This window comes from Cervus elaphus, chromosome 10 (assembly GCF_910594005.1).
Source record: "Cervus elaphus chromosome 10, mCerEla1.1, whole genome shotgun sequence".
Classification (NCBI taxonomy): domain Eukaryota; kingdom Metazoa; phylum Chordata; class Mammalia; order Artiodactyla; family Cervidae; genus Cervus; species Cervus elaphus.
Genome location: NC_057824.1, coordinates 23,232,062 through 23,258,873, shown reverse-complemented (window position 1 = coordinate 23,258,873; position 26,812 = coordinate 23,232,062). Strand labels below are relative to the sequence as shown.

Below are 26,812 nucleotides of genomic sequence, written 5' to 3'. Positions count from 1 at the left end.
GGGTCATCAACTCATCTGTATTGTAGATGAATGCAAAGCCCTGAGAGCCTGTCATAGAGGGGAAAGAGATGGACGGAGGGCGGAAAGAAGAGAGAGAATGAGAGAATGGATACCAGGCTTTAGTCAACACTGCAGAGCCTAGAATAGACTTCCTCCTTTATTTGGGGAAAGTTTGTTTGTTTTTTGTTTTTTTTTTAAACTATGTTCCCTGGAATGCTACGTTCTTTCAGAGTATCACAAGGGCCTCTGAGTGGATTGGGGTTAATGAGACAGAATACAGCTTTAAGCAGAGATGGTAAGGCTTTATCTGTTTGCTCTATTGGTGCTGCAAGAGAACTTTCATTTGGGGAAAAGATGGGCTATTTCTAAAATAAGTTTGTAAACATAAGGAGATTCACTTTAGTCATCTTCTGAATATAATGCAGATAAATAATAAGCATTTCCTGAGCACCTGTTATAAGCCGAACCTTACAATATTGGCTTTATATTTACCCTTCTACTTGAGCGACAATGATAATCCTATGAAGTATTCTGTAACTGTTGAGTAGGGAAGATTTGGAGATATTTTGTGGCCTTTTTTTCAGTAGCTGAGAAAATATTCAAATTTAGATCTTGTGGGTCTTCTAGTCTGGTGCTCATTCAGATACTTGACACAGTTTCTAGGATTAATGATGGGAATTTTCATAAAGGACCTAGAGGCTCTTGTTGGCATTATCTGCCTTGGAAGCTGAGTGGAAGGAAGGAATGAGAGTTGCTCTAAGCAGACTCAAATCTTACTCCTTTGCTGCTGTTGTTCAGTCACTAAGTAGTGTCCGATTCTTTGCGCCCCCGTGAACTGCAGCACGCCAGGTTCTCCTGCCCTTCCCTATCTCCTAGAGTTTGCTCAAAGTCATGTCCGTCAAGTCAGTAATGCCATCCAACCATCTCATCCTCTGTCACCCCCTTCTCCTTTTGCCTTCAGTCTTTCCCAGCATCAGGGTATTTTCCAATGAGTGGGCTCTTCGCATCAGGTGGCCAAAGTATTGAAGCTTCGGCTTTAGCATCAGTCCTTCCAATGAATATTCAGGGTTGATTTCCTTTAGGATTGACTAGTTTGACATCTTGCAGTACAAGGGACTCTCAAGAGACATTAATTATTAACAATGAGTGTCTGATATAATATGATGTCTATTTATCTGTCCACCCAGCCAGTCGTCCAGTGACCAGTCACCTAATAAACCATCCATTTGTCCATCCATTCATCCATCCATCAATCCATCTGACCAACCATCTTTCATCCATCCATCTGGTCAACCACTCTCAAACCCACCACTTGCGCACTGCTGATCTATTTACCTTGTACCTACTCTGTACCAGGCCAATGGCAGGTGTAGATGAATCCAAAACAAATAATACAATATCCCTGCCCTCAAGAAACTCACAGTCTAGCTGGAGAGACCGAGAATTGAACTTTCAGTTACAGCGTAGGTGAGCACTAATAGTAGCAGTAAGCCCAGGGCAGAGCAGGACATCTCCCCAGCCTGGGTGTTAAGAGGGGGATGAGAAGAAGCTTCCTTGAAAGAGCTAACACATGTCATGAGTCCTAAAGGATGAAGAAGACTTATCCGAAGGGTGAGAGTCATTTGATCCATTTTATTAACTGAATCATGAGCATTCGAGGCTCCTCATTTTTTCTTGATTTCACAATTTATCCAATTAGCTAGCTGTCCCTGGATGGCTTCCCACCCACCTACAGCTACCAGACCTCCATGATTTGTTGTCTGGACCCGCTCTCTACTTTCTGAGCAGTGTGTCTGTCATTTTTGTCATCTCCCCCATTTGCACAGTGATGGTGCAGACAGGAATGACATTTGTCTGTAAGAAAAGAGGCAGAACAGTACACTTCAGTGTGCTACCGCAGCAATCTGCTTCTGGCTACAAGTGGCTGTGTCAGGCTGCCTTCTGTAGCCACACTTCGGTTTTCTCATCTGTGTTACTGGCAGCACTTTCCACGATGCTGTTTTTCTTGGCTTTGGAGCCTGGGTTGGACCAGAGAGAGAAGCAGATAGAGAAAGACTGAATATTCCCAGCTCTCAAAACTGTGGAAGACTTACTGTGCTTTCTACTCTCTGAAGGCAAGAAAATTGGCTATCTGATACCTTGAGATCTTCCCCCACATTTTATTAAATAATCAATAATAAAGAATACAAAGTACAGCATGTTCTCATTAATTATCTATTTTATACCTAGTGTTAATAGTATATATATGTCAGTCCCAATCTCCCAATTTCTCCCATGCCCTCCTTTCCCCTTTTGGAATCCATATGTTTGTTCTCTATTTCTCCTTTGCAAATAAGACCATCTATACCATCTTTTCTAGATTCCACATACATACATTAATATATGATATTTGTTTTTCTCTCTCTGACTTACTTCACTGTATAAAACACACTCAAGGCTTTCTTCATCTTTGTTATCAGTTATTCTTGTCTATAAAATAAATGTCTGCTTATAGATGAATTAAAAAATATAATTTCTGTGTCCTAGTTATATAGCTTGTGTGTGTGTTGGACTCAGTCATGTCCGACTCTTTGCGACCCCGTGGACTGTGGCCCGCAGACTCCTCTGTGCATAGAATTCTCCAGGCAGGAAGACTGGCGTTGAGTCGCCGTTTCCTGCTCCAGGCTGTCTTCCCAACCCAGGGATCGAACCCGTGTCACTTGCCTCTCCTGCACTGGCAGGTGAATTCTTTACCACTATCACCACCTGGGAGGGCTTTATATCCATTGCTTTGACCCCATTTTAATAGATATTCAACATGAGTACTATCATCCCTTCCCCAATTTATATATAAAGCAAAAAAGGCTCTGAAAGAATTGATGACTTGCCCAAGGTTACAGAGTCAGTAGATGGCAACTTCTAGACTGTAGCTCAGGTCAGTCAGATGATAAAGTCCATTTTATTTTGATGACACTGGATGGTAGATGGCGTTATTTGTGCAGTGATAGTGAAGGTTGGCATTGCTATAATTACGGACACCTACCTTGGGAGCCCCCATCCATGCCTGCTTCCAGTGTGTGCATGATGGTCTGTTAGAGGTATGAGCTTCTCCACTGAACCAGGCATCTCTTCCTGAACTTAGCCCATAATGTTCCACTCAGCTGTGTGCAAATCTGCCATGTAATCAGTCTCTTGCATCTTTGTGCAAAACCAGTTAACATTCTTCTGCAAATCTAAAGCTATCAGTCACCCCCCACTCTTGCAATGTGCTACATATCCACCACTTATTACTCCATCATACGTTTATTATCTGTAGCCATTATCTTTTGAAAATACTTTTAAAAACTCATTGCAATCATATCTATGCTGTGTGCTTAGTCACTCAGTCATGTCCAACTCTTTGAGACCCCATGGACTGTAGCCCACCAGGCTCCTCTGTCCATGGGATATCCCAAACAAGAATACTGGAGTCGGTTGCCATGCCCTCCTCCAGGGGATCTTCCCATCCCAGAGATCGAACCCAGGTCTCCAGCTCTTCAAGTGTTACTGTCTGAGCCACGAGGGAAGCCATCATATCTACAGAGTCCCTGGAGTCTATTTCCCTCCCATTTGAGTTATAATTCTGCAAATTAGAAAGAAAGACAGAAGGACCTGTTTGAGGAGGAAGGGGATAGGGACAGAACCATCTTGATTTCTCTCCTTGGGCACATAAAGACTCCATTGGGAATGCATATGAGGGAAAAAACACTGAAGTTGAGAAAAGACAAGAGTCAACTCTTACTCCCTTGGAGGAAGTTTTAAAATGACTTGAAGAAACCAATGTCCCCTTGGTTATATTATGTTTAACTTTAAAGTTGAAAGAGACAATCTGAGTTGTCTCTGATTCTTCATATCTTTTTTCATCATAATGGCCTCTATGTGCACAGCACATTATAGCTGATGGCATATCTTTTTTCTTTCCACAATTAAAGTGTGTTTGAAGCATAGGCAGTTACATGGTAGAAAAGGAGGGCAAGAATCTGATTTGGATAGAGATCCTAACACCCACCCTACTTAGAGGAAAAGCAGGAACATTTACCTCGTTTTAGAGGTAAAAGCAGAGAAGCAGACATCGAGACAGGGTAAGATGCTCAATCAGGGTTCCTTGGTAGGGATTGTACACATTTCTGTCCACAGAAATGTTCGACTTGGTGCCTTGAATCCACACAGGATTTAGGTTTCATTATCAAAATGACACCCTGACCTTTGCATTCAGAAATTGTCATCTCATAGAAAATGGATGAGGATTCAGAAATGTGGGACACCCATCCAGTTATATATGAAATCAATCAGGACAGAAGTTGGAGACAAAGATGTGTCTAATCCAGAGCCCAAATCCTGAATCTGTGTCCAAAGGTGAGGGAGTGAGTGGTCCATGCAGTCAAAGTGAGGTCAGCACCACGGTCAGCAGACAAGGCCTGATGCCCCGGTTGAGCCTGGCACTGGTTGGTAGCTGAGACATTTAGGAGAGTGGAGTATTTGATCAACTTTATAGGAGCTGATAGGCTTCCCTGGTGGTTCAGTGATAAAGAATCTGCCTGCCAGTGCAGAAGATGCAGGTTTGATCTCTGGGTTGGGAAGATCCCCTGGAGAAGAAAATGGTAACCTATTCCAGTATTCTTGCCTTGAGAACCCCATGGACCCTGGTGGGCTATACAGTTCATGGGATCGCAAAGAGTAAGACACAGCTTAGCAACTAAACAACAACAATAAATAGGAGCTGATAGTTGTGAGACCCAAGTCATTCCTTGTATTTCTCAGATTGATCAATATCTCCATCAGTAAAATGGAGCCAATGGTAATACCCACCTCATGGGGTTTCTGTGAGGATATTGATGCCACCATTTATTAAATGCTTCTTGCATGTCAGAAAGAGCTTTAAGTAAGAGATCTTTCTTAATTCACACAAAACCTAATGAGATTGGTATTATTGTCATCCTATTCTATAAATGAGAAAACTAAATAATACAACAGACAGGTAATATCCAAGAATCTGAACTGAGTTTTGACCCCTTCCTATTTGTCTGATTCTGAAACCCATGCTTTGACCACTAAGCTCTGTTATCCTCCTCAATTGAATTCTAAAATGCAGGGACGTCACCCAGTGCTGCGGAGGTCGAGGATGCAAGTGAGAAAAGCACACAGTTTGTTTTTCTGACATGATTTCAGATAATGAAAGCACAGAGCCTAACAATTTCTGAGCAGTGACTATGCCCCAGGCCCTCAGCCAAACATATTATATACATTATCACAATTTATGTTCACCAGAACCCTAAAAGGTAGCTTTCATAATGATTTTTATTTTACAGATGAAAAATTGAGGCTGAAGAAGTGAATTAATTGCAGCATGGTCACCCAGCCACTTCATAACTTGAGGGATTATAAATAATGTATGTGAAACAGCCAGCAAAGGGCCTGGTACATAGAGGAAAGAGTTTAACAAATGGGAATTATTATGCCAAGTGCAATATAGATTCTTTAATGACAATTACCAGGTTTGGGGTTTTTTAATGCATTTTGAGTGGATTTCTGAAAACCTGTTGCTGACAGTCTCTTTTCTCAAAGGAGTTCGGCTCCAAGTTCAGAGGTGAACATACTAAAGAATCATTGTCCCTTTGTTTTCTGTTTGAGTCCCACACAAGGAGTTGAATACTAAAATGCAGACCATTAAGCAAGTCCTGGGCCAGCAGTCAGAAAACTGTCTCTAGTTCTTTCACACATCTGCTGTCCTTTTCTGGCCCATGTTACTTGAATGATCACTAGTTTATGGCTCTGAAAAATTATAACAATATCTCCTCTACCTTCATGTGACTGTCTGCAATGAAGGTCAAATGAAATGAGATAATAAATAGCAACTTGTAACCCACAAAGAGCTATATAAATTCTGGGGATTTTATTTTATTAACCTCACAGTAACATTTAGCACTTTGGCCAGGATGATTGTTCCAAGTATGTCTTGGAAATTTATCTGAAATTTCCATTTTATATGTCTTTTCTTTTTCATCCCAACACAGCTTCTTCACCAGCTGAGAATTCCAAAGTATGTTCATAAGGTTGTATTCGGGGGCATAAGGATCCAAGAAGACTTGGGTTACATTTATAGTTATGAAATTAATGGTATGCATTAATTCTGCAGAACCTCAAACCAGCAAATGGAATTAAAAATAATTGTCAGGCCTCTGGATTTATTGCTAGAGCTAAAATAACACTGGGCTGCTTTTGGCAGGAACTTCTCTGTGCACAGAATTATATTAATAGGCAATATCAGTTCTATCTAAATTAGAGTAAGTGAAGAACGTATCTGTTTCCCTTTGGGGGAAAAAAGCAAGTGCATTTCCAAAGTATTATCTTGGTGTAGAACACCTGGGCTTGGAGTTTTGGTAAAATTAATGTCTTGCTCTCTCCTATTCTGAAGATACAGTCTGTGCCCTACATTTAGGGGTTAACTTCAACTTCAGGAGTACCTTCACACTGTAGATGGGAGGGAACTAACCTTGACTGAATACCTACTATGGGCCAGGCTGGGAGTTTCCCATAAGGACCTAATGTAATTCTCACAAGAGCCCTGTGTATACTAAAACACCCACCACTGGTTGAGCAGCAGTAACCATGTGGCACACAGCGGCATAAGTGTTCTGTAGGCATGGTTTTATTTAATTCTCACAACAGTCATATGATACAATTACTCCTATCATACCCACTTTACAGAGGAGGAAACTAAGGCCCAGAAGTAAACGCAGCCAAGGTCGCACAGCTGGTGAGCACAACAGCTGCTATATTGAGGCTCAAGTTCAGCCAAGTCCAAAATCCACATTATTTTCTGTACATATGACCAGAAGAAGCCAAATAAAGTTGACAAGTTATTACAGGAGGATCATGGTTATGGTGGGCATGTTGGGATATTGATTTATTCAGTTGTCTACTTGATTAACATTTACATATCTACTCTGTAAGGGGCCCCGGACTGGGTGTAAGGGATACTAAGGCAACAGATCACAGTGCTCACCCTCCGTGGGCCTGCTGGGCAGACAGCTGAGAGTACAGGTACTTATAACACTTTCTGAGATAAGCAAGGAGGTCATCTGGCCAGTTTTCTGGGGTCATCAGGGTCTGCTTCCCAGAAGAGCTGTTCTCTAAGTTGAGTTCTGAAGGGCAAGTCGAAGGGTTCCAGGCAGAGTGTGGGAAAGGGTATTTTTTTATGTGTGCAGTGTGAGGAGTATGTGTGGATACCTGTCTCTGAGACAGGAGCTTGATGTACTTGGAAGCCTAGGATTAGTTCTATGGGATTCAGGAGTCCATGTGTGGGATCTGGCCATCAGAAAGGAGGCTGGCATGAATGCAGAGAACTAGAGACGTCTGGGGATGAGCTGGGTCATTTGGGGCACGGTCAGGCATGTTCACTTGTTTTCGAGTGTAAAGCAAAACCATCCAAAGGCTTTAAGGGAGAGACTGGAATGATCATATATGCAGGGATATTTGGAGTGATGGCTTGGGTTGCAGCTGGGAGGAGAGGCTGGAAGGAGTGCTGTCTGGGCAGGGTGGGGGCGGGGTGGGGTGGGGGGCAGTCTGGTGATGGTGACAGAACCAGAGAGAGGTGAAGACCAAGATTGAGTGGTGGTCTGACTTAGGAAAGAAGTGGACAAGGGGAAAATATTCAAATATTAGAACTATCAAGGCTTGGCAATTGATTTTAACATAAATGGAGGTGGAGGGAGAGGGGTGAATTAAGGACTGTTTCCAGGGTTGAGATTTCAAGAACTCATATTTGGCACATGGAAAATATTGTGCTTTTTTAAAAAATAAAATCACTGAAGGTAAGATGATGAGTTCTGCTCTGACTCTGTTAATAGAGTTTGAGCTCTCCTGGAGGCTGTGAAGAGGAGCTGGTGAAAGACAGCCATGTCTGAGAAAGGTCAACATAGAGACGATAACTGAAGAGTGAGTAATAGATGCCTGAACGTGAGGTCCGAGGGCAGGAGGGAGGGGCAGGGAGTGTGAAATGTGTGCAGAGAAAGAGGGGCTTGGATTTTGGCAGAGCTGGGGAAGTCAAAGAGGTGGGAACTCACCCAGAAAGGGGAGGATCATGACTGTCTAGGACAGGGGACTCAAGGACGATGGGAGTGACTTTCAATGTCAAGTGGATGCACCTGTTGGCTTTCATGATGAGAGAGTCACTGGCAACCTTGGTGAGACCTGTTTCAGATGAGAGATCGGTGCAGGAGTATGTCCAGGTCACAGCTGATGCGATTAGTAGGAAAGAGTTCCCTGTCATCAGTGGAGGAGGGGTGAAGGATGACAGGTGTGCAGAGACAGGTAAGCTTGTAGGGTTTATGGGTCACCCACAGACTGTGAAATCAGGGGCAGCTTCATCAGCTGGGAGTGAGGAGGGAGCTGGTGGAGTTGTGGTCCCTCGTGGGCAGCTGTGAAGGTTTGAAATAGTTCCCAAACTATTTCAAAGTTTGGAAGATAGCCAGTCAGGAAAAGGGAAAAGAACTGCTGGTCAGAGAGGGAATCCTTACATTCAAAAGGGTCTCTGTGGTTCTGTGATGTTCTCCATCTCTATATTTTGGTTTACAGAGTGATTTACAGAGGGGGAAGTGGCCAGATTGACTGAGTTGGTGAAAGGTGATGCTGGGCAGGTGTGGCAGGAAGACAAAGTGGGGCATGATGGCTGTGGAAGTGGCAGAACATCTATTGATGTGGTAGATGAAGAGGTCTGCGCTGGAATGGGGACGAGGTGAAGGCTCTAGTGAGTGGATCAATGGACAGAAAAGAGAGGACCCTGGGACCACGGCCAAGTGGTGCTGGAAAAGAGACGTGAGAACAGCAGCATGAGAGCACTGTGGGTTTATCTAAATTGAGGATCATCAGAGTCAAGCATTTCTAAGTGAATTTCCCCTCATGGGAATGAGTGGCTAAAATGCACCGGAGGTGGCCAGTGGAGAAGAGGTCAATAAACTGACCTCTAATTTTATCCAGATAGTCTGGCAAATAAGAACGTATTTATGAAGCAAATGGTGCAATCATTTGAAAAGAGGACAATGCTGAAAGATGTGGAAAGCGATAAGTACCGGCCACACAAGTATGAAATCACCAGTATTATGTCCGATGCTCAGTCATCAAGGGATTCCCAAGGCCAATTGCCATTTTGAACTCAAAAGCAACCAGATTGCATTTTGCTTGTAACGATTTCAGCTCAGTATCCAGGGACCTTCTATAATCTTGTCCCTCTCTATCCCTTTATTCCTCTTTCTCGCTCATCCCCTTTGTACACTGTGCGTTTCATCCCATTGCGGCAGCTTCCTTGTCCACAAAACATGTCCCTTAAGCTCCCTTGCTGCACTTTTGTCCACACTCTTCATTCAACCAAGAAGTCTTGTCTCTGCTTGCTGATTTTCCAACTCCTCTGCCAGCTCTTCAGCTTCGCTCAATTGCTGTTCCTTTCGAAGTGTCTCCCCTCTCTCTTCAGATCTGCCCTTCCATTTCCGATGGTCCCTGCTGTATTTGTTTCACCTTTCCTTTCTCAGTACCTGCCATTTTCTCTTTTAGTTTATAACTAATTCTGAGAGCATTGTATTGTATTGTATTTTCCCTATTAGTAGTCAGGTCACTTACAGACAGAGACTTAGATCAGGGCTTGGTAAATACTTTATGCAAAAGACAGCTAGTAAATATTTTAGGCTTGGTGGGCCATGCTGTGTGTATGACAAGAACTCAAATCCTGCTGTTTTAGTGGGGAAGCTACCGTAAATAGCATATAGGAAAAATGAACTTGGCCGTGCTCCAATCAGACTTTATTTATGGACATGGAAACTCAGATCTTGTATCATTTTCACATGTCACAGAATATTATTCTTTCCATTGTTTTCGACCATTTAAAAATATAAGATCCATCCGTAGCTCACTGGCTGTGCAAAAACCACTGGCCCTGGGGTCTGAGTTTGCCAACCACCAGCTCAGAGTCCACTTACTACTGTATCTCCAGTGCTAAGATAGTGTGTGGTACATAGTAAGCGCTCAATAAACAGTTATTGAGTGAATTAACCAATGGATCAATGTCATCCAACCTTAACTGACCGAAAGCCTAGAGAACAGCTTTGCGTGTTGGTTGTGAACACTCAGAATCATCAGGCAACTTGGGCTTCTACCTTTGGCTACAATGCGTGTGAATCTGAAAAGTTTTTATTTCATTAGCATGACATGGCTCAGAAGTATCATCATTGAACTTGAATTTGAGTCTTCTGACTTCAAGTCTAGGGTTCTTTTGAATTACAAGTTTGCCAGTGGGATTCGATAAGGAATGCCTACTAGCTCCCTGGATGGTGACCGAGATTCTCATTTCATCCAAGTAACTCTGCGGGATTCTGGCATTGTTAATTAGTGTCTAAGATGGGGATAATTGGTTTGGATGAAATGGGATTGACTGTGGAGGGCTACTGAGGCTCAGTTTACTGAATAGAGAGAGTCTTATTTGGTCCATCCCAAGGGGATCCTCATCTCCCTCACCACCTTCTAATAATCCTGTTTTTAATAGTGGGCAAAGCTGTGGTTAAGCTTATTACTGTTTCCTCACCATTAAATCTTCTGTTGGCTTTAGTATTTCAAAGGATCCTCTCTCTGGAATACTTTTGGGCTCAGACAAGCCTGGAGCAAAGTAGTTTGGGGCCAGAGTTGCACTAAGAAAAACGACTGTGAAAATACCATCTTATTTAAGGTGAATTGAAATTCTCATCTGTGTGCATTTCATCACAGGGATGGCTTTCGTTAGCCTCTTTGTAATAACCAGCAGGGCCTCAGGCACCAACCCCTGGCTCGCCCTTTCATTTAGAAGGAGGAAGATGTCCATCTCAAAGACTTAAATTTATTATCTTGCCCCAGATATGAAAGAACCAATGCCCGTCAGGGACCTGACACCAAGTGATCCAAACCCATCAACTTTTACAAGCCAAGAACTTTTCACGGGCAAGGGGATGAAATGCTTTGCCACTGATCGATACCCCCAGGTCTTATAACCTTATTTTAAAACTCTGCAGACACTGTCAATGAGGTTAACTTTGAATGTTCAGGCTGAGATCCAAATGGAATTGGCTTCTTTACATAATGCTGAGTGAGGAAAACCATGAGCCTTTGGCCTGTCTTATCCCTTAAGTCAGGTTTGATGCATTAAGGTCTCTTGCTTCCTCAGTCTGCAATTTAATTACCTGGAACTTATCTCCTTTTCGGGTTTCCCTGGTGGCTCAGTGGTAAAGAATCCGCCTGCAATGCAGGAGACCCAAGTTCAGCCCCTGGGTTGGGAAGATTCCCTGGAGGAGGAAATGGCAAGCCACTCCACTCTTCTTGCCTGAAGAATCCCATGGACAGAGGAGCCTGGCTGGCTACAGTCCAGGGGGTCACAAAGAGTCTGACACTACTGAGAAACTTTCACTTTATCTCCTTTTAAAAGCTGTTACACACAAGGCCCCCCATTTTTTTTTTTTTTACCACTTTGAGAGGTTCTCATGAGAAAAAAAAAAAAAGTTGTCCAAGAGTAAGAGGGGTCATGTCTGTATTCATATCCAGCCTAGTCATAATTTTCAGGCTGGTGAGAATGACTTGCGAATTCCAAGGAATGCAGGGCCCTCCACGCCATCAGCCCAGTTTTGAAGGGCTCCTAACACCTCCTGGGCTTCCCTGGTGCCTCAGATGGTAAAGACGCTGCCTGCAATGCAGGAGACCCCGCTTCAATCCCTGGGTCAAGAAGATACCCTGGAGGAGAAAATGGCAACCCACTCCAGTATTCTTCCCTGGAGAATCCCATGGACAGAGGAGACTGGCAGGTTATAGTCCATGGGGTCGCAAAGAGTCGGACACAATTGAACAACTAACACTTTTCACTTTCTATCACCTCCTAACTCTTACTGGCGACTCTGCCAAGGGAACCAAGAGCTGCTAAATATCCTTCAAGTAAATATTCAAAGAAGAGCTATTTACTCTGCCAGATTGCAAATGGCATTTCATTTATCTTACAAGTAGAAACTACACTGATCTTTGAAATTTACCCAAAAGTACATTAGAAGGTCAAAAGAAAAACCTCTTCTGTATTTCCAAATTGTCTTTGCAAAGGTGTCAAATAATATTTGTGGTTATCACGGCTGCTATAATAGAAGACTGATCTTAGGCCAAGTTCTTGTCCAATATCGGGTGCTTATTTTCTCCAACTCCATGTTCTGCGATTGCCCCATTTTCCTTCACATCTCCTTCTGAACTGTTTTTGCAGACGTAGAGTCACACAGAGTGACCCTTTTAAATACCTACGTGGTATACAGGGGGGACAGTGGCGCTGCTGTCTGAGGCGTGTTCCAGGGTGGAACTCAAGGTCCTTAGAAGAATCAAGTCACAGAAACACTGAGGGCATCAGCAAACGTGAAGGAAAACCATGACAGCCGTCTCGGCTGTTGTCTCCTTTCCTCCTGTATTTCACGGGAGAACACCTTGCCCCTCTCTAAAGAGGACAGGCCATGCATGTGCGGAGGAGGCTGAGCTGAGGTGTCCCGGCTCCCCGGGGTATTGCTACCTGCAGTGAGCTCTTGCCACTTCATCCACAGGATGTCCCCTCTTTCCTCTTGTTTGCCTTAACATCTCCCAGACCAGATCTGATGGCACACTGGGGAATGTCAAGCAGCGCTGATGGCCTAGGCTCTCGAGTCAGATGGCCTGAGCTCAGCCTCCATGTGCTCTCATTGGCTCTTTTGATCTTGGGTGAGTCACATCAGCTCCCACTTTCCCAGTCTGTAAAATGGAGGTCCTGATGGCCTTTTCCATACAGGGTTGTGAGGGTAAAATGAGAAAGTCCATGTTAGGGTGATCACTGTGCCTCAAGACATACCAGTCATTATACCTATTAATTATTTAGTAATTAGTATTACAGCCCCTTGGAGGGCTGGCTGATACAGAAGTTTCACAATGAAGGACTCCCAGGAGAGGGCTCAAAAATTAATTAGTATTAATAATTTTGAGAGAGGTCTCCTTTTTATTTTTTGCTGGTTTTTCAAATCTCTGATGTTAAATCATTCCAACGTGAAGTCAAAGAAAAGAAAGAAAACCCTATTAACTGTTTAGCTAATGACCAGGACCCATCCCCCCTTTTTTTTTTTTTTCCAGAGATCCATTTTTTTATTTATTTAGACTTTAAAACAACATTTCAGTTTAAACTAATTTTAGGCTTGAAAATGTTGAAAAAAATATTATAAAGTATTCCTTTATATCCCTCACTCTGCTTCTACTTATGTTAAAGTCTCTCATCACCATTATAATTATCAAGAATAGGAGATTAACATTAGTACAGTGTTAGTTACTAAACTATAGACATCATTAGAAATTCACAAAGTTTCCTACAAATATCATTTTCCAGCTCCAGGATCGTATCCAGAACCTCATATTGCATTTTGCCTCCAATCTAGGACCCATCCCTTTTTAAAAGCAGGCAGGAGTCTAGAAAGACTGTACTGATGAGCCTATCTGCAGGTCAGCAGTGTAGATGCAGGCAAAGAGAGCAGACTCATGGACACAGAGGAGGAAGGAGAGAGAGGGGCAGGCTGAGAGAGTCGCCTGGAAACATACGCACTACCACATGTGAAATAGATAGCAGGTGGGAATCTGCTCTATGATGCAGGGAGCCCAACCCAGGGCTCTGTGACAACGAGAGGGGTGGACGGGGTGGGAGGTGGGAGGGAGGTTGTAGAGGGAGGGGACATCTGTGTACCTCTGGCTGATTCATGTTGATGCATGGCAGAAACCAACACAGTATTGTAAAGCTATTATCCTCCAATTAAAAATAAATGAATTTTACTGATTCATGTCAATGGATGGCAAAAAGCCCCACAATATTATAAATATATTCTTTGATTAAAATAAATAATAAAAAAATTTAAATTTTTGAAAAAGTAAAACAAAGAAGTAGAGCTTATCTCCATCCCCAGGAACCTGGGAACAGGCACTTTGGAGAACTGAAGATAATAAATGGAATTCTGAAGAATATGGAGGCTCCTTGTTCCAGAGACTTTTAAATCTGAGGTTTAACCAGCCTTGAGCTCTTCGCGTGTTGGCTGAACCTCAGGAGGAGAATGGAGGCAGCAAGTCGGCAGGTTGTTCATGGAAATCACAGTGATCAAAACACATTTGAGTTACCAGTTCAGTGCTGAGTCCTAAGACAGCTGACGCTGTTATCCATAAAGATATTAGATTATCCTGAGAACAGTTATCATAGGAGAAAAAAAAAATCAACTGCTCCAATGCGAGCTGTATAACAATTAGGCAATTCTGAAGTTTCAACTGAGAGGAATTTAATTAAGGCTCTAATAGCTGATTAAACTCATTTAGATCTGCTGGCAGTTGCTACTGTGACATAAGAAACCCAGGAAGAAAGACTTTCTTCTTTTCTGTATGCTGTATTTAATCCTGTTGGTAGCCACAGGTATGATCCTTTAGGTGCTTCTCAAAATGTGGTCCTTACATCACCTAGAACAGAATGACGTGGGATCCTGGTTAAAAAGTTAGGTTCCTGGGCCTCCGTCATCCCACATCTACTGATACAGAGACTCCAGAGATCTATGAGTGTGCATTCATTCATTCACTCATTTTAATTGAAGTATAATTAATTTATCATACTGTATTAGTTTCAGGTATGCAGCAGAGTGATTCAGTTACACATACATATGTATATATATTTTCAGATTCTTTTCCATTATAGATTATTACAGGATATTGAATATAGTTCCCTGGGCTACACAGTAGATCCTTGTTGCTTATTTTATATGAAACGGTGTGTGTCTGTTAATCCCATACTCCTAATTTACCCCTCCTCCTTCCTTCTCCTTGGAGTTTGCACTCTTTTTTTCTTTCATTTAAATTTTTATTTTATATTAGAGTATGGTTGATTTGCTATGTTGTGTTAGTTTCAGGAACATGGCACCGTGATTCAGGTTTGTATCTGTGTGTTTATATATTCTTTTTCAGACTCTTTTCCCATATAGGTTATTATAGAATATTAAGTAGAGTTCCCTGTGCTATAAGTAAGTTCTTGATGTTGGTGTTTTTAATTAGTTTTTATTGGAGTGTAGCTGCTTTACAATGTCGTGTTGGTTTCTGATTCACAGCAGAGTGAATCAGCTGTACGGACACATGTATCCCCTCTCTCTTGGATTTCCTTCCCTTTTGGGTCACCACAGAGCACCGCGTGGAGCTGTCTGTGCTATCCTCATTAGTTATCAGTTTATATGTAGTAGCGTGTATATAGAGTCTGTGTTCTTAATCAGCCCCCAAGGAGAGGTTCTTCTTCCTGCTAAAGTTTCATAATCTGACAGCCTTTCGTAATTGCATTTAAGACCATGTGTTCCAAGGAAGCAGGTGCTCTACTTCAGCACCTGAACAGCAGTTCTTGGTTTCACTCTGCCAGTGGCTATCTGAGGCCCTGTGACACTGAGGACAGAGTAGGTCTGGTCCACACCTACTTTCCAGCAGTTTCCTTGTAGGAGCTGGTTTGACTGTAGGGTGCAGCGGAAAGCTGGGGTCCAATGTGACATCTAGTTTCACAGATTCCTGCTGTCTTGAAGAAACCATAGATTGAATCGATTCACAAACAAACTGCTAGACTCAACTGCGAACTACTCCAAATAGAGTGTATTTCAACTTAGTATCAGGTCACAGTCGTGGCTCAGACATCTTTGCTGTGAAGTTTCCAGATCAGTCAAATTCAGGTCTGCTTTTGGTTTCAAGCAGCAGCCGAAGACACAGAATTACTCGTGCGTAAATGTGCTATCAGCTCACTTGTGTGTTAGATTTGCATGGGAGTGATGGTAATCGATGATGCTGTTTATGCTAAATACGGACATTAAGTCATTTTAAATTCCCTTCACGGACATTAATCTTATGTCCTTTGAAAGACTTTAAATTTCAGGTGGAGAGAAATTGGCCTCCTGGTTGCTCTGTTTTTCTCCTTAAATTCATCTTCCTAAAGAGTTAATTCCTCACATTTTCTCCAGCTTGGGAGTAAATCACTGCTTATTACCCAGAGTGAAATGTCTTCTGGTGTTTTTGCACATGTAAAGTGTTAGCTTTAAGGCTTCTTCCCCCACCTGGTTATGAAATCACCCAGTGAGCTAACTGGGGCCAGTCAAGCTGGAGCCCAGGCAATGTGAACTCTGCTTTCATCATCAGTTTTAATAAATTTCTTCTCTGATTTTTAATTTTGCAAACCCTATTGTCTTCTCTCCAAGGAGAGGATCTGAGTAAACAGGCAAGTTTCCTCTTTTAACTTTGAATTCTGAGTAAAAATTGATGCTGTGCTACAGTCTGAATCGAGTTCAGTTCAGCAAATATTTATTGAACTGGCTTGTGGTGAACCCTGTACTATAGCTGATGTGGGTCAGGTGGTATGAAAGTCTGGTTGGGCCAGATATTCTATAATTCAGGGCAGACTGAGCCCCTGCCCCCCACCCCTAAGCCATCATACAGTTGGCCTCTAAGTTGTATTGATTCCACCAATTTGGGATCCGAACAGTTCATGCCAGCCCCCTCCCACCACCTCGACATGGCCCTATAACAGGTTTCTCCAGGGTATCTGCCTCCTGACCAATCACTCTGTTCAGAATCTTCTAGGCACAACCCCTTTCTCTGCACTGCATTGAAAAGAAGTGTTCTAATACATCAGGCTGATTTTATCCCTCCCCTGATTAAAAGTCTTCTTACAGTACCCATCTTCTTCCCGCTACACTCATCTATCACCCTGAGAACAAAGGTGGAAGTCCAGAGCAAGCCACGCACCAATTTTGCTGTTCTGGCTCATGGCTGGAAGTCACTTCCTGTAGGAGCATCTTTGGTTTCCTTGCAGAGCGGGATATACTCTGCTGCAGTGGTATCCTGTGCCCACCCCAGCACAGCAGTTAGCGCATTCATGATCTCTTGTTATCTCATGAGATCCAGTGTGCTCCACCTCCTCTAAACAGATAGGAAAGTCTGAGGACAAGAACCAGGTCTGGATTAGTCACAGCTGCAGCCCCGGAGCCTCCCGCAGGGCCTGCCATGGTGCAGGGCCCTGGATGCACGTGTGCTGAGCTTATGAATGAACACGCAAGAGAATTCAAGGGAAAAAGAATGTTCAAAAATGCACTCTGGCTGGAGAATTAGGCTGCAGGGGAGCAGTGGTGTTTAAGCTGGATGTGGAAAGAATGGACAGGATGTCAGTCAGTGGAGATGATAAGGAGAGGGATTTTAGGCACAAGAGGTAGTGCAGGCAAAGAAGGGGCATGGGTGTCATTCAGGGTGTGTGTGGTGAGAAGTGAGAAGTGTATGCGTCACTGAGGCTTAGTGTTGTGTGTGAGAGTGGAGGTGTGTGTCGTGTATGTGTTTGTGTCATCTTACCTGTATGTGGAGGTGAGTTGTATATGCGTGCATAGCGAATTCAAGTAGCTATGAGTGTAGCTGTATGCATAGATGTATATGATATGTGTGTGTGTATAAGTGTATGATATGTATATATTCATACACACCCTGGTGGCTCAGACAGTAAAGAATCTGCCTGCAATGCAGGAGACCCGGGTTCAATCCCTGGGTTGGGAAGATCCCCTGAAGAAGGGAATGGCTACCCACTCCAGTAAGTAATCTTGCCTGGAGAATCCCATGGACAGAGGAGCCTGGCAGGCTGTAGTCCATGGGGTTGCAGAGTCACACACGACTGAGAGACCAACAAGTCACTTTATATATGTATATATATGTATATAGTTGGCCCTTGAATAACATGGGTTTGAACTGGGTGGATCTGCTTCTGTGGATTTTTTCAGTAGTAAATTACTGCAGTACTGCACAATCCCCAGGGATTGAATCTGCAGACATGAAGGAACCATGGATATGGAGGGCCACGTCCTCACCACCTGCACGAACAGTGAGTGCTCCTAAACCCCACGTTGATCAAGGGTCAACTGTACCCACATATACATACATACATGTGTGAGTGTGTGTAGGTGTCAGAGTATTGGTGTTTGAAGATGTACATGTATACATTTTAGTGTGAGGGTATGTATAGAGTGTGAGTTCTTTCCTCGTAGCTCAGTTGGTAAAGAATCCACCTGCAATGCAGGAGACCCGGGTTCGATTCCTGGGTCTGGAAGATCCTCTGGAGAAGGAAATGGCAACCGACCTCAATATTCTTGCCTGGAAAGTTCCATAGACAGAGGAGCCTGGTGGGCTATAGTGCATGGGGTCGCAGAGAGTCGGACATGACTTAGCGACTAAGCTACCACCATGCAGAGAGTGTACAAAAGAGAGATGGAAAAGGTGATGGGAAGAGAGAGAGAGTATTGGGGTTGGTGGGCTCTATATTGTGGGGCCCATTAACGTATGAGGAGACTGGATTTGATTCTGTGGGCAGTATGTGTCATGGAAGGGTAGAGAGTAGAGATGAATCTATGATTTTGGTGTTTAGGTGTACATTTTTATGGGGTAGCTTGGGCGAGACCAGTTGTGAGATGGTTTTAATGATCTCTTGTAAGCACTTGATTGGATATGAGTGAAATGGTTCATTGGAAAAGACTCTGATTCTGGGAAAGACGGAGGGCAGGAGGAGAAGGAGTGACAGAGGATGAGATGGTTGGATGGCATCTCTGCCTCAACGGACATGAGTTTGGGCAAGCTCTGGGAGAGTGAAGGACAGGGAAGCCTGGTGTGCTGCTGTCCATGGGGTCACAGGTTGAACAGGATTTAGTGACTGAACGACAAAAAGCATTTCATGAATAGCTTCAATACAGTCAGTCACGTCTCTTTGAAGAGAGAGTCATGAGTATCTATTCACCTCATTTCTTCCAGCCTTTTGAAGCCTCTGTGACACTTCCATGGGTTTACTCAGATATGAAGGGATGAATACTAACTTATGATAGTTTCTGGAGATGAAATTATCTTTTCTCTGAGAAAATCTTGGCTGAACATTTTGATAAGTAATCACTGCCCTTTCACTAAACAGCTCCTTTTAGGAGCTGAAGAGCAATTAGGTTTCTAAAAGCACAGCATTTAAATTTTATTAATAAGAATAGATTAAAAAAATCACTGCAAAGTTAATTTTCCTTTTCTATACTTTTTTTTTAACAACATCTCTTTTCTCCATTAAAAGTTAATTATTTTTCTTTGTCCTGAAAACTTGTTTATTTGCTGAAAACATTTAAACGTTTATCGCCAAAATTCAGTTTATTTTGAAGGTAAAGATTTTTTTATGATATGTTTCCATACAACCTATTTGGGTGAATTTGGGACTGTTTTCAAGTACAGAAAAAAAAATCATGATAGAGATAAAAATCATCTGGCCACACCTTTTTCTTGTGTATATGGTGTTTATAAGAATTAAAACCATGCTAAGAATGAAAAGTGAAAAAGTGAAAGTGTTAGTCTCGCAGTCACGGTTGACTCTGCGACCCCATGGGCTGTAACCCACCAGGCTCCTTTGTCCATGGAATTCTCCAGATAAGAATACTGGAATGGGTAGCCATTCCCTTCTCCAGGGGATTTTCCCAACCCAGGGATTGAACCCAGGTCTCCTGCATTGCAGGCAGATTCTTCACCATCTGAGCCACCAGGGAAGCCCCAAGTGCTAAGAATAGAGCTTATTAAACTCTGGACCTAGATATTATCATACTAAGTGAAGTAAATCGGAGAAAGACAAACACCATATCACTCATATGTGCAATCTAAAAGGCAAATTATACTAATGAACTCATTTACAAAGCAGAAATAGACTCACAGACATAGGAAACAAATTTACCAAAGAGGAAAGGGAAGAAATTAGGAGTTTGGGATTAACCTATACAAACTACTGTGATCTAATGTTACAGACTCTGCCAAGTGGGGTATGTTCATTCATTCCTTCAACAACCATCACTTAAGTCCTTCTTTGTGCCAGGCCCTGAGAAGCTGTAGACATAAAATATGCATATATATATGTATATATATATATAATATATTGGGTTGGCCAAAACATTTCTTAGTTTTTTATACCTTCTCATGGAGATACTGTAATGAACCTTTTGGCCAGCCCAATGAAACATAGACACAAACATATAGATTGTGAAGGTATAATATTGTTAGGCAAATAGAAATTAGATGTTTCAATCAAATTAAGGATTTGTAAATGAAATGTTATGATGTCTGGGATTTCCTTCAGTATTATATCGGAGGAGTGGTTGGGAGTATAAATGAGACAAGATTGGCCGTGAGTTGGTCATGAATGAAGCTAGATAATGGGAAGATGGAGCTCCATTCTACTATTTTACTTTTGTATGAGTTAAAATTTTTCCATCATAAAAAAAAGAAAAAAAATGAATGGAGGAAGTAAAGAGCTTCCACTTTTAGGCAGATTATGTATGGACACATATTCATCATGATTTCTGCATTTCTTTCTCTGTTCCAGATAACAGACTAGGTTAACCCTCAGGGTAAATCTCAGCTCCTTAATAGGACCTACAGGGCTTCGCATCATCTGGCCCCTGCCTGCCTGGAGTGTCCCCCCTTCAATCCCTTCATCCTTTAATCTTGGATTTCCAATCTCAGCTTAAGTGCCACCTCCTTGGCGAAGCCTTCTGGGATATCTTTCTCCCTCTTCCCAATCTTAGACCCATATTTTATTTTTTTCCTCCTAGTCTGCAGTGTGTATATTCTTGTGTGACTATTTGACTCATGTGTGCCTTCCCAATTAGCCTAGAAATTCAATGTAAGTAAAAATGTTGCTGCTTACACTACAGTATCCTTGGTGCCTCGCACAGTGCTTGGCATCTAGAAGCTACTCAGTAAATATTTACGGAGTAAATGAATCTCTATTAAACCTGTCTGCAAACCCCAGACTCAGTTACAGCCCTTTGTAAATAGGAATATAGGAGGGGAAAGTGAAGGTTGTCTGTTTCTCCCCTGTCTGGTAGAAAAAATCTTAAGAGTTGAGATTTTTGGTGTTTGGAGCAGGAGCCCATCAGACTCTGAGAAGGAGGTGCAAGTTCTCAGGATCCAGGGCAGTGTTGACACAGCAGCTTCAGCTCTGGATCAAGTTTTCCACCCACTGCGTATTTCCACCCTCCTTGGCGGACCCATGGGTGCTTAGTTAGAAGTGTTAGGAAGGGAGGGAGGAACTTAGAGAAGATCTCAGAAGTTACTACACTCTGGGGACTCATAAACCTTTGTAGCCTGTCTCTCCATGAGTCAGCCTTGGGCTGGAACTTTTGCCTGCCTCCCACGGTGTAGAGTATGTGATCATGTGGTCACCATGTGGTCAGTGACGTCACCAAAGATTCTGCTAACTCAACAGGCTTTACCTCTATTTGTGTTACCTTGGGATTTTAGGAGTTGTCTCTGCAAGGAAGAGAGGATCTTGGAGCAATAACATGATTACTGCAGATCAATTACTGGAAGCACTAGTGGGAAAATGCCTTTGGATTCAGATGATTCCATGGTATAGCTCTGGTCCCACCACTTAAAAAGCTGTGCACGTTTGGGCAGGTTGCACAACCTCTCTGTGCTCTAGTTCCCTGACCTGTGGTGTTGGAGTAATAGTCTTTATCATGTGGGATTTGTGGGGATTAAACAAAGTGGTAATATTGGCACATTTCCTTAGTACATAGAAGTGCTCAGAAGTGACACTGTTATAATTATAGCATCAAATGCTATGGGGGAGCTGGGAGCCATGTTCTATATTACCAGGGAACATGGGAATGCCTTTGCAAATTAAGTCATATTTGAGCTCTATCTTACATGCTAACTTCCCAGGTGGTGCTAGAGGTAAAGAACCTGCCTGCCAATGCAGGGGACATAAGAGACATGGGTTCAATCCCTGGGCCAGGAAGGTTCCCTGGAGGAGGGCATGGCAACCCACTCCAGTATTCTTGCCTGGAGAATCTCATGGACAGAGAAGCCTATAGTCCACAGGGTCACAAAGCATCAGAAGCAACTTAGCACAACCACAATAATAACATAATAGTATCTACCATGTATGTTACATGCTAAGTAAATTCTGTGCTCAGCGCTTCATGTATATTTTTGACTCATTCAAATCTCACTATAGTTCTGAAAGCATATGTTGTGTCCATCCACATTCTATAGGTAAAGTGAAGCTCAGAAAGGTTAAGCCCAGGCTGCTTAGCTAATGGGTGAAGCCAGGATCAGCATTTAGTTCCATTTGACTCCAAAAGCCATTGTCTTGGCCACTGAACTACCCAGTCTCTTAAAGGTTATGTTTGAGTTTTCTAAGAGAGATGGAAAAGAAAGGGATGGATGTAACATATTCCAAAAGGAAGAGCCTGAATATCTCTTTGTCTATTTGCATGTTTATTATTGTTGGCTTGGAAGGCAGGAAGCGTTCAGTTTTATCCCTCATTGTTCTCAGGCACATGCCAGCACCTAGCCAGTGTTCAATAAATCTGTGTTGAATGAATGACAGGTTTGATGGGCTCCACTTTCTCTCCATCCTGTGTTACACATCACAGCATGAGGTGATGAATGTGTTTATTTGTCCAAATTACTCTACCGCCTTTCGTAACTTAAAAAGGGAGGTATTCGTGAAGCTGGGCAGTTTTGTAATTGGCTGCGTGGCATGTTTCTCGACAAGCAGCAAACATTTTCCAGTCCAGATGCTGAAGTCATCTCTGAGAACAGACTGATTGCCGTCTCTCCCAACGCCCCGTCGCCTCTCCTGGTGTCCAGCGTGTCTGAATTCTCTTTAAGGGGCTGAGATTCATTTCTGATGACACTTACATTACAGAAGGAGAGGTGAGAGGGTCACATCAACAAAGACAAGCCCGGACGCTCGGCACTTAGCTCTTCAGACGAGGTATTTTTCCTTGAGGTTGATGCTACAAATAAAGCGCTGACCTGTGGTGTCAAGCAGTTGCGTGTGGGAGCAGCGGTAGGAAGGAGAAAGTGCGAAGCTGGAGGCAGCTTTCCCCCCATGTGTATGTGAAGGGTGCCAATAAGCTGTCAAATAAAATCAAGGTTCAAAACATACAGCCTTCAGTTTGATTTCGCTAAGATGCCAACTGCTATAGGGAGGGAACACAATCGATTCTGTTTTGACAGGTCTTGGTGTTCGCTAAGCAGCAAAAGTCTCCACTCTGTGTCTGATTGATAAAAGTTTCCCTGATTTGCAACTTAAATAGAACCCCATCCGAGCTTGAAGGGAGGCTGTCATCCTTTTACCAGACCTCGCTCCCTTTTGCTCTTGGACTTCCTCCTCCTCTCCCTTTTCCTCTTTCTGTCTTTCTTAGCACTTTTTTTTTTTTTTCTTAGCACTTTTTAAATTTCTCTCCCTCTCACTGTCTCCCTTCTATACTTACAGGAAGAGTTTACACAGTCCCTAATACCTGCTGGGCATTGGGCTGTAGGCTTTTCTCAAAATGCCTTGTTTCATTCCCATGACATCCTTATAAAGTAGGTGGAATTGTGTCTATTTACAGATGAGAAAACAGATGTTCATCGTGATTAAGAGCCTGCCTGGGGTTGTGCAGCTAGCAACTGGCAAGAGTTGGGGATTTAAGTCCAGATCTCTCTAACTCAAAAAGTCCCTGCTGTTTTCTTTTTTCTTTTGGGCTATTTTTGGCCATGCTGGGTCTTCACTGCTGTGTGGGCTTTTCTCTAGGTGCAGCAAGTGGGGCCTACTCTCTAGTTGCGGTGCTCGGGCTTCTCACTGCCGTGGCTTCTCTTGTTGCTGAGCATCCGAGGTGCACAAGCTTCCGTAGCTGCAGCTCCCGGGCCCTAGAGCACAGACTCAGTAGCTGTGGTGCATGGCCTTAGTTGCTCCACGGTATGTGGGATCGTCCCGGATCAGGGATGGAACCCATCCATGTCTCCCACACTGGCATGCAGATTCTTAACCACTGGACCACCAGGGAAGCCCCTTTGCTGTTTTCATGACATCAGTGGTCCTGAGCACTGGGGGGACATTACAGTCCACTGGGGAACCCTAACAGCATCTGTGCTTAGTCATCACCCCTGTGTTTACTCAGTCTGGGGAGAGTCCAGGGCACGGGGGCTGCTTTCCTCTTTATCCCCATCTCTCTTAGCAAGTAACAGATGCGTGCGTTGAGGTGGGTAATGGAAAAGCCCCGAGGATGGTGGACTTCTTCTCCCATGCCTCTTCTGGGGGAGGGCTCCTCCTTCAAGAAGCCGGTGGTGCAGGAAAGCACACGTGTGTCTCTGTCTTTTTGCCGCAGGTGGGCAAGTGGGAGAACCAGACCTTGAGCCTGAGGCACGCCGTGTGGCCCAGGTACAAGTCCTTCTCCGACTGTGAGCCGGACGACAACCATCTGAGCATCGTCACCCTCGAGGAGGCCCCCTTCGTCATCGTGGAAGACATTGACCCTCTGACCGAGACGTGTGTGAGGAACACCGTACCGTGCCGAAAGTTTGTCAAGATCAAGTGAGTCCGGGGGTGCGGTGGGTTGAACGTGCCCAATCCTTTACAATAGCCTGCATCACTGAGGACAACAGTATCTCTTCTGTTGTTGGTCCATTGCTAAGTCATGTCCGACTCTTTGCAACCCCACAGATAGCTGAGAAAGGAAGAGAAGCCAAAAGCAAGGGAGAAAGGGAAAGATACCCCTAACTGAAGACAGAGTCCCTAGGAACATCAAGGAGAGATAAGAAAGACTTCATAAGTGAACAGTGCAGAGAAACGGGAAAACAATGGAATGGGGGAAACTAGAGATCTCTTCAAGAAAATTAGAGATACCAAGGGAACAATATCTCTAAAGTAATAATGAAATGTAATATAAAATATGCTCTATTATAATAGATATATGTAAGAATAGATTTTTTTAAAAGACTAGAACTACACCAGCTGGTTTGCATTTATTTCATTCCAACAATAGTAATAGGGGGTGCGTGGTTTTGCCCATTTTAAACACCATAAAAGCTGAGTTTACTGGAAGACTAAGAAGCACATTTGAAGCCACTCAGCTAGTAAGAGAGAGCCAGAACTCAAGCACTGGGCCATCTGACTCCACCACCACATTCTTAACCATATGGTGAATCAACCCTCCCCTTCAGTCCTTCCTAAAATAATTATTTCTTTTGTTCATTTCTGGTTGCTCCCTCCCCCAAACCATAGCTTCCACCTCTTTCCTAATTTCCAGATCCATACTCCTCAGTATTTTCAAAACTTCTCTCCCATTTTGGGGTCAACATCTCCCTTCCAAGTGACTTTCTGATGTGAACCAGGTGGAGCTGATCTCCTGGGGGGGGTCTCCTTGGTCACCAGCAGCAAAGCCAGCATCACATCTAAGTTGTTTCTTCTTTTATTATGATTAAAGGGAAACTGACAGTTAAATCAGAGCCTCTGGCAAAGGGCTGTCCCTAATCTATAAACCCTTTGGAGACTTGTGAAGTTTCATAGCCAAGTCCAAGATGCTGATTATAGTCTTTGTAATGCAAACATAAACACAAATACCACCCTGGTGGGGAATTCACAAAAGAATAAAGCCTATAATTGGATGGAAATTTATTTTTTTCTGAGCATTTTGCGATTGCCTTCTTTCGCCTGGAAAATCCTTGCTTGTCCTTCAAGGCTTAAGCACTTCCTCCCCAAGTTGGGTTAGTTCTCCCTGCTTCCACAGTACTGCCTCTGTCTCTGTCTCTTAATTCACTCAGGCTGCTGTGATGAATTACCACGAGAGGGTGGCTTAAATAATAGCCTCACACTTCTGGAGGCTGGAAAGTCCATACTCAAGGTGCCGGCAGGTCTGGTGTCTGATAGGGACCCTCTTGTTTGCACATGGCTGTCTTCTTCTTACCCACTTCTTCTTATCAGGGCACTGCTTCCATTTATGAGGGTCCCACCCTCATGACCTCTCATTTGTTTTTGCGGCTTAAAGTGTGTCCATATTTTCCCCGGAGTATTAGCTCTCTGGTGGCTTGGACAGTGATGAATCTGCATGCAATGCAGGAGACCTGGGTTCGATCTCTGGGTCAGGAAGATCCCCTCGAGAAGGGCATGGCAACCCACTCCAGTATTCTTGCCTGGAGAATCCCATGGACAGAGGAAGCTACAGTCCATGGGGGTCGCAAAAGAGATGGACATGACTGAGCAACCGTCACTTTCACTGCCATTAGCTGTCCAAATACAGGGAACGTGGCGTGTTAATCTCTGTGCCCTCACTGACAAGCGCAGAGCATGACACTCAGTGTTGGTGACGCTTGAACTGAGGAGTGAATGGATACTTTTCCTACCACCTGCCAGATTCCAACCTCAGTTATTATCATACAGGATGCAAATCCCCATGGCTCAGTGCTTTGGATAAAGATAATTTTTTAAAAATATGATTGCTAAATGTATGATTGAAGGTGCATTTTGGTTTGGAGCAATTTTTATCAATGAGTAACCTTTCTGGGGTTGAAATTCTGAACAGATCATTCAGTAAGTAATCATCGGCTTTTTTTGGAGTCATCAGCCTCTACAGGGTTGAAATTCTGAATAGATTAGTCAATAAATAAATACACATGAAGCATAGTTTCTGTGTTAGTCACAGTGCTGGGCATGGGAGATTCATCAGTAAACAAGGAAGAATCCTGCAGTCAAGGCCTGCACAAGTGTTAAAAAAAAACAACACAGCCAATAAGGAACCAGGGCAGCTCTACATTAGGATTAACCCTGTGAAGGATCTGAGTAAGGTGGCGGCATCAGAGAGTAACTTGAGGTATGTGGGGCTCCTTTGGTGACATAGAAGGGAGGAGAAGCATGCGATGAACTAGGGAAGAACCACCCAGGTAGAGGAATGCGTGCAAAAGGCCTTGAGGGAAG

The 26,812-nt window shown here is 43.4% G+C and overlaps 1 protein-coding gene across 2 annotated transcripts in view; it reads left to right on the top strand.

Moving 5' to 3' along the window:
* The window catches only part of GRIN2A (glutamate ionotropic receptor NMDA type subunit 2A), a 431,280-nt gene that overhangs the window by 300,160 nt on the left and 104,308 nt on the right, over nucleotides 1-26,812 (top strand). For both annotated transcript variants that reach the window (XM_043914296.1, XM_043914297.1), the window contains one exon: nucleotides 24,228-24,433. In XM_043914296.1, the coding sequence (XP_043770231.1) occupies nucleotides 24,228-24,433 (206 nt within the window). The remainder of the gene's footprint in view (nucleotides 1-24,227; nucleotides 24,434-26,812) is intronic.